General features: G+C 33.8%; 1 protein-coding gene across 2 annotated transcripts; it reads left to right on the top strand.

The window, feature by feature from the left end:
• The first annotated feature begins 2,308 nt into the window (after positions 1 to 2,308).
• Positions 2,309 to 5,011, top strand: LOC105176146 (Class I glutamine amidotransferase-like superfamily protein). 2 transcript variants are annotated; one of them, XM_088877356.1, is made up of 4 exons: positions 2,309 to 2,773; positions 2,919 to 3,652; positions 3,740 to 4,053; positions 4,234 to 4,372. In XM_088877356.1, the coding sequence occupies exons 1-3, from the start codon at positions 2,680 to 2,682 to the stop codon at positions 4,034 to 4,036; spliced, it is 1,125 nt and encodes a 374-aa protein (XP_088733482.1). In that variant the 5' UTR covers positions 2,309 to 2,679; the 3' UTR covers positions 4,037 to 4,053; positions 4,234 to 4,372. The 2 variants fall into 2 exon arrangements, with proteins under 2 accessions (XP_088733482.1, XP_011097162.1); XM_011098860.3 differs by having other exon boundaries at positions 2,324 to 2,773; positions 3,740 to 3,946; positions 4,234 to 5,011.
• Positions 5,012 to 8,415: the final 3,404 nt, after the last annotated feature.

The following is an 8,415-nucleotide window of genomic DNA, read 5'->3' on the forward strand; positions in this document are numbered from 1 at the left end:
TGCTATAGTTTTTCATACTTTTCTTTCAATTTATTGTAACAAATGATTTTTTTTGGTCTTTTTTGTGACCAGTGAATAGAAAGTTTTAATGAATTTATAAACAAACTTCTCTCAGCAAAAAACAATAATTGAAATGTATTTCTTATTTTTCGTACAAGCTACAGGTAATATATCAAAGTAAGGATTTGCAATTTTATTTGACTCAAAAATACATTGACACCTTTTGAGTGGCTTATTCTATTTTTCTCTATTTATTTTTTGCGAAAAATGCCAATGGTGATTGAATATAAGACTGTTAGTTTTCTTAAATTATTACTAGACGATTTCTCTACATTACTCCGCATTTAGCATGTATTTTTATTTCTATAATAATTTGAATTGGTAGAAAATGTTTGAATTGGTATTCCATAACGATTTGAATTAATATTTCGTTTTATAGAAATTAGGTTAAATATTTTCTTTTACATTATTGTCCTAAATTATAAAATTAAAATCAAAATAGGAATTTTTTGTGTGTTGAATCAAATGGGAACCAAACATGCCTTTATATAGACAAGATCCCGCCTAATTTTTCCTCCAAAATTATTTTAACGGTCAACCTAACGGAGGGTACTCAGGTTGCTGAAAATTAAAAACTTTAAATATCAAGTTTAATTACTTGAAAAATTGGGGTACTAAAACTGAAAAATGAGTATACTAAAGAAATTATCCCCAAAAAAGTTATATATAAAGTTGATGTTACACACTATAAAAAAAAATTGAATTTTTCCTACACTATAAATGACCACAGTTTAAAAATTATGGTAAATCAATACTATTACCATGAATAAACAAAATCAAAGCAAAATCTTCACCATGATTTTTAGTCATAGTCAATACATCTGCCATGATTTAGCCATGGCTAATTTTTGGCCACACGTGCAGAAACAACGACTAATAGTCGTTGCGAAGCCATGATTGATTTGTATTATTACAATCTTTTCTTTTGGGTATAGTAATTAGCGATAAAGCATATTTTTTCTAGTGATAATAAAATATTAATATGAAAAGAATAATCAAAACGTATCTTATTGATAATATCTAGAATAATATCGTACTAGAAGAATTATAAAATTTAATTATGATTAATTGCCATGTTTAATAACAAATACCGTAATAAATAGTTATTAACCACTGTCACGCAATGATTGTTGGTCGTAATTTTTGTGAGGGTGGCTAAAATATATGTCATGACTAAAAATCATGGAAAATAATTTTTTTATGGTGAAAAAACTAATTTTTTACGTCAATTTTATATTTATTATAATTTTTAGTCATAATTACTAATATTGTAGCAAATAATAATTTTTTTTTGTAGAGTCAATAATTTTAATTAGTTGCAGTTTTGGGATCATTCATTGCTGTTTTGATTTATGATTGAATTGCGCCATTTAATTTGCTATCTCTGGAATCTGGATTGCTTTTTGGATTCTATTCATTGGAGTTAATTATGTCATTCATCAATAAAACCGCGAATTAAATTATGAAAAATAGAATTTAATGTTCAATTAAAAAATATATAATTTGTCAAATTAAAAGCTGTAATCACTGAAAACAATTAATGATAAGTATGTACCAACGGCCTATAGCAACATCAATGTATTTATATTATTTCATAATTGTCCCTTATCTGAGTGGTATATAATTTCTTTGATTATGTTGAATTTATAGATTGATTTTAAAATATCAATGCATTACGTATTGTATGTATGTGGATTGATTTTAAAATATTGATAGATGTATTTTAAAAGAAAATAAAAATAACAAATCAAAACTATTGTAACTTAATATAAATCTCTAATCACACTCTAAAACCACCACTAATATTATACTATGAATACTATTTCTTAGTGATTCCTTAAGAAATTATATTTTACTCTTTCCTATAATTAATTATCATTTCAATTCTGGATCGACAAAATCCAATTAAGTGGGGTCCAAATTTCCGGACAAATATATATAAAAAAGCTGACAAAAAACATAAAATATTGGTAGTGGGCAACTGAAAAATTAAAAGAATAATAATAATAATTACTTTATTAAAAAACAAAAAAAAGTCCAAGTGCCATGCATGCAGAGGCAACAACAATATAAGTTGGGTGGTAAGGCAGGCACTGGATAAGGCCTCCACCGAATCAGCATTACAACATAAATTAGATAACATGAGGAGCCCTTCTAGGGTGGTGTTTTTTTTTTTGTTTTTTTGAGGAGCCCTTTTAGGGTTTTTGGTGAGTACTTACGTATTTATCCAATGTATTTATTAATCTTGAAACTCGAGGTTTGCCAGGTCATAATCGCCTCAGATTTGACCCATCCTCAGGCCTTACCTGCATGACATACATGAGATAGCCATCGACCACGTTTTCATCTCGCCGTCTTAATAGCCTGCATCTTGCACTGTTTTTCTCACCTATATATATCCATACGCGGCGCCTGGGTTTGTCCAACCTGATTCTGATTTTCTTGCTCACTCTCTCTGCTCGCAGCATCCCACCTACTATTATTTGTTTATGGTTGGCAGGAATTAAACAAGATTAAGATCAAGAATTGTGGTTACGTTCCGCGTTTTAGTTTCGGCTGATTAAGTATTAATCAGTTTGAGTCCTCCTGGTTTTCATATATTCTTGATATAAATCGCGCATGGCTGCTGCGGCTGATCTCTCTGTCATCTTGCCCCGTGTTCTTATTGTCTCCAGACGCAGTGTCCGCAAGAACAAGTTCGTTGATTTCGTAGGTACGTAGGCGGAAAGAAATCAATTCCACATAGTCGATTAATTTGTTTCTGAAGAATGTCTCATAATTAATCTTCTCCATTTTTTTTCCCCCTGAAATATGAAGAATTTGCTTGTCGAAGAACTGAATTTATGATAATTGTGCAGGAGAATATCATCTTGATCTGATAGTGAGCTATGGAGCAGTGCCTGTCATCGTTCCACGGGTAACAGGAGTACACATGTTGCTCGACAGCTTCGAGCCAATTCACGGCGTTCTTCTCTGCGAAGGGGAAGACATAGATCCCTCTCTCTACGAAGCCGACACCTCGAACTTATCGTCGGAAGAATTGGAAGAAATCCGCAGGCTGCACGCCAGCGACACCGCCATCGACAGAGAAAAGGATGCCATAGAACTGGGGCTGGCGAAACTCTGCCTGGAGAGGAACATTCCTTACCTGGGAATATGCAGAGGTTCGCAGATCCTAAATGTGGCTTGTGGGGGTACCCTTTATCAGGACATAGGGAAAGAACTGACGAGACACGTACCTGAAAATCAGAGAGTTGTGCACATAGATTACGATAACTACGACGGGCACCGGCATCCTGTCAGGATTCTTGAGAACACACCTTTGCATCAGTGGTTCAGCGATTCTCTGGGGGATGACGGGGGAATGGAGATTTGGGTTAATAGTTATCACCATCAAGGAGTGAAGAGGTTGGCCCAGAGGTTCGTGCCTATGGCTTTCGCTCCGGATGGTTTGATCGAGGGGTTTTACGACCCGGATGCGTATAATCCTGAAGAGGGGAAATTCATAATGGGACTCCAGTTTCATCCTGAAAGGATGAGGAAACCCGATTCGGAAGAGTTTGATTATCCGGGCTGCCCTTTTGCTTATAAGGTACTTATATCATTCCTGCATCTTAACTACAATTAAAGGAAATTACGTAAAGTACGAATGTGATTGAATTTTGTGGGATTTTTTCAGGAATTTGCAAAGGCAGTGCTTGCTTATCAGAAAAGGCTTAACAGCTTGACGAGTGTGCCGAAGACCCTGAAGCTCGACAGGGAAATGGAGAAGAAGAGGAAGATTATCGTCAGGAGCTTTTCACTTGCAAGAAACATATATGAAGGAGGCCGTGTGATCAGTTCTTCTAAAGAGTCTGAACTCGAGGCCGGAGCAGAGTTTCTGGAGGTATCAATCACACCTATGATCAGTTTGTTTCACTCACAATGTCTATTTAGAGGCTGCATTCGATCGCAGAATCCATTGACGGCTGTGTAAATGACTAGAATTTGTTGGTGAGCTTATAACGTCGAAAAGTAATAAGACGTTCGAAGCTTTTAAACTTCTTTCAAAAGATACAAATTGCCATGAGTAATATCTTATAGTTTGTGAGATTTTGATTTATCCAAACACTTTAAAAGTTTATTGTTGAAGTACGTTAGTTTGTACTGACATAATTGATTCCTCGTCTGTAGTCGAATACGGCTCTGAGCCTGCAACAAGAGACAAGACTAAAGCAGATGGGGGCGACGGTGAGGAACGCATCGTCCTACTTGGAGAGACTGAAATTGAATGAAGAGAAGGAGCAGTTAGCCCGGAAAGTGATGGGGAAAATGCCGGTGGAACAGCTATCGGATCTCATGTCGTTCTACCACATGATGGGCCAGATTTGTTCCGAAGTCTTGGAAAGGAAACTTCAAGGCATAGTTGGTGAAATACCCTCTTGATCATGTTACATGCATGGTGCAGAGTATATTTGGGTAAATCAAGTTAACATTCTTTAAGGTTAAGTCTAATTACACAAACACTTTATTTATTGACAAAATTACGAGTATATCCTTTAAGGTTGTAGTTGTAATTATAATTACACCCTCTATTCAATACAAAAGTTTTACACCAACACCCCCGAGTACATTTTTAGGGGATACATTTGTAATTTTATCAACAGTAAAAAGTGTTTGTGTAATTAGATTCGATCCAGGAGATGTGGATATAATTTACCCGATATTTTCTATGTTGTGTGATGTATTCTGCCCTTGGCTGTGTGGTTATGTGTTGAATTGATTGGTGGGCAGATCACAAGAAAGTTGAATAGGTGTTTTAGTGTTGTTGAAGTAGCTGTTTTGGGCGTGGAACAGGTGAAATTTCTAGACTGAATGTGACCAAAAGTTGGAAAAGGAAGTGTATGTTTCCACTTCCAGGATGGCTGTTCAAGTGGTTGTAATTAATTAATGGGATTCAATTAATTTTTCCTGTTTAGGTGTCGGCTAAGCTGTAAACTGATTTAGCTTTTTTCTTTTTTAGGAAATAACGATTAGATTATTACATTAAAACATGAATTAATAATTCTTATGCATTTCTAAATAATTATTAAATTATTGTTATAATAAGATACAAGTTTGTGTAAAATATAATAAGTATTCCACTGCAAAAAAAATAGATCATCCCTAAGTAACTACAACTTAGGAAATTTAAAATTTAATCATGATTAATTGATATAATTAAAAATAAATAGTCATTGACTAGAGTCATCAAGGGCTGTTGACCGTACATGATTTTTACGAGCGTAGCAAAAATATTTATCATGATTATAAATTCACACGTCAATAACATTTACTATGGTTCATAAGCATAGCAAAAATTCCTTCCATGATGGATAATATTTGAAGTTTATGTATCAATTTTTGTTATTTAATCATGATTAATAATAATTATTTACATGATTTTAGTCCATAGCCAATACAAGTCGAGGCCAATAGTAAATTTTCTTCTAGTATAAAAAATTGTGGAATATTGGGATATTCTGTGCAATCATTTAATTTGGTTCAAACTTGTAAGAATTTTGCACTTGATAGAGATAGGTCAGTGCACAATCAGTCAATGACCTAATAATAATTTATTTTAAGTTTTCTCATTGGTCATTGTCGTGATCTCCTTAATGCAAATTTCACTGAGGCACGTGGAACTCAAACTTAATTTTACTTGTTTGGGTGATAATGTGAAAATAAAAGATAATATTAATAATAAAGTAATAAACATTGATTTTGACATTGCAGTTAAAATATATTTTAAAATTTAAATAATGCATTTAAGTGTGTCCTGGCGATATAAGAAGCTGTATCCCATGTCCTAAAAAGGCCCAAGTTGAAAGGCGAGGCATGGAAGGGATACGTGTTGGCCGTACAAGAGGCCACTTGGCTCAATAAAATGCTCGGACATGATGTAGGAGTTGAGTGGAATCCGTGATTCCCTAATCGAAAAATAACAACCTCCTAAAAAACCAACAGATTAGTTTTGAAGACCACCTTGCACTTACGACTTTGATTATGGGTTCGAGTCGCTTGGAGTATAGTCGGAAAATCAATACTGATCCTCCTTAAATTAGGAAAAAAAAAATGACTAATTACAAATATATATATATATATACATATATTTCCATTCTTTATTACGTCCACCAACTTTGGAGAAAAGATAAATTATTCAATGATTGAGAATGTTGCTCCATTACTTAAGACTTCGCTGAAATCAACTTTTATTTAAGTTGATCGCCAACCAGCCATGCACCTTCACTACTATCGTCATGCTTCTGCAAATAAGTAAAATCCAATTATATTTTCTTATTTAATTAATATATACGTTAAATAAAAATAATAAAATTTTGAATACTTAAATATACTGACAAATATTATTCGGGATGAGTTGGAGCAGAATTTAACAAGAACGAGACTTATTTGAATCTAGCTAAGTTCATAAAACAAAAATCTCTGTTTAAGTCCACCCCATTAATGCTGGACGAGTTTGGAGAAGGGTTTTGACCTACCGACCTAACCACCTCATTTGTCATCTACATATCCAAAATATTTATTTTAATGGGTATGATTCTGAACTTGGTCTAATATAATAGTACTAACTTTTGGTTAGGTGAGGGAGCAGTCCAGGTGCACGTATTACTCCAAGGGCCCGTTTGTTTTGTGGCAGGGTTGGATTAAACAATTTATTAAGGTCATTTTTACTTTGAGTGATGTGATTAGAGTGGTGATAATCACATTATTGATTGTACTGTAATATAAGCATTTGTCTCGGGTTTAAAGGCAAAATCACAGGCTGATAATCATCCAAAATAAAGATGGTTTAAGTCAAAAATCACGATTTCTTTTAAGAATAATAGCCCATAATCAGAGCATGGGGGCTTGTGTATATCCACTCCAGGGGTCTGATTAACAATCTAACCTCAAAGTTAAGCCATAATTGAGTCCTTAAAAATTGACATTCAATTACCCTTTGAAGAAATTACTCGGTTGGCCAAGGATGATATTCCAATGTTCATACACACTCTTATATATGTTGTTCATCAGCAGAATCTAGGAAGTGAGCCTGATGCGGGGCCCACCCACTACTCAGTAAAATTACAAAAACACCCTTTAAGAAATGAGAGGGAAAGAAAAAAAAAAAAAAAAAAGAATTATACGCTCCCAGGATCCGCTTCTTCTTGTTAGAGTTGACTTATGACTGTAGAAATATTTGGAGGTGGAGCAGCTCAGGTTGATGATGATGTTCTTGAAGGAGCAGACATTCAAGCTGACAGTGAAATGTTCTTGGAGTCGAGCTGTTTATATTTTTCCTTGTGTGAAACTCAAACTAGGACTCTATCCATGAAAATTTTCCAAGACCATTGGCTGGATTCGAGAACTTTGAACAATGAGACGTGTAAATTTTATGGTCAAATATAGCATTTTCAGTTAATTTACTAGTAAGATATAGCTTATAATTAATAAAGAGACACTAGAATGGTGTCAAACACATTCTACGTTATTTATGTGGAACAAGTGACATGTGACTATGTTTTGAACTTAATAATGCCACTACCACCAACTTAGTTGGCTATTCAGATGTGGGGTATTTGTCTGATCCACATAAAGTTATAACTCAATCTAAATATTTATTCATGTATAATGGAACTGATATTTCATGATGTTCAATCAAATAGACTTTGATAGCCACCTCATCAAATCATGCAGAGTTAATTGCACTGTACGAGGCTTTTGGCATGAATGTGTATATCTTAGATTACCAATATATTATGTTTGTAAATCATGTGGGCTAAAATCAATCAAGATAAGTCCCATGGTAATATATGAAGATAATGAGACAATTTACCTATATTTTCAAACAAATATAAAATGGGAGGGTAGAAATTCAGCAATCGTCGCGCCTATTGGATTTCTTATAATTTGCATGTGCTATTTTGGGGTCAATCTATTAGGAATAGGATGACGTGCATCATCCAAATGAAGAATGGTTATATTAAAGATTACAGAATCAAGCATATATCACCAAAACTTTTCTCCAACTCACGAGCTTTAAGTGAAAGGTAAAGTTGAGATTAAACAAATTTCATCAAGTCAAAACTTAGCTGATTTATTTATGAAGTCATTATCCAAAAAGTGTTCAAGCAACTCGTACATATATTGCCATGCGATATCTTAAAGATATTTGTCTAAATTGAGGAGGAGATAATACAATTGCACTCTTTCCCTTAACTTTGATTTTTGTTCCATTGGGTATTTCAAGACAAGATTTTTAAAGAGGCAGAATATATATGACAAGAGGTGTGCATTTAAGGGGAAGTATTGTAATTATATGATAAGAGGTGTCCC

The sequence above is a fragment of the Sesamum indicum genome, linkage group LG13, assembly GCF_026168435.1.
Source record: "Sesamum indicum cultivar Baizhima isolate 11 linkage group LG13, ASM2616843v1, whole genome shotgun sequence".
NCBI classification, from domain to species: domain Eukaryota; kingdom Viridiplantae; phylum Streptophyta; class Magnoliopsida; order Lamiales; family Pedaliaceae; genus Sesamum; species Sesamum indicum.

Coding starts and splice junctions, on each gene's coding strand:
- LOC105176146 (XM_011098860.3), top strand. CDS start 2,680: ATGGCTGCTGCGGCTGATCTCTCTGTCATCTTGCCCCGTGTTCTTATT. Junction 3,653..3,739: donor GCTGCCCTTTTGCTTATAAG/GTACTTATATCA, acceptor GGATTTTTTCAG/GAATTTGCAAAGGCAGTGCT. Junction 3,947..4,233: donor CCGGAGCAGAGTTTCTGGAG/GTATCAATCACA, acceptor CCTCGTCTGTAG/TCGAATACGGCTCTGAGCCT.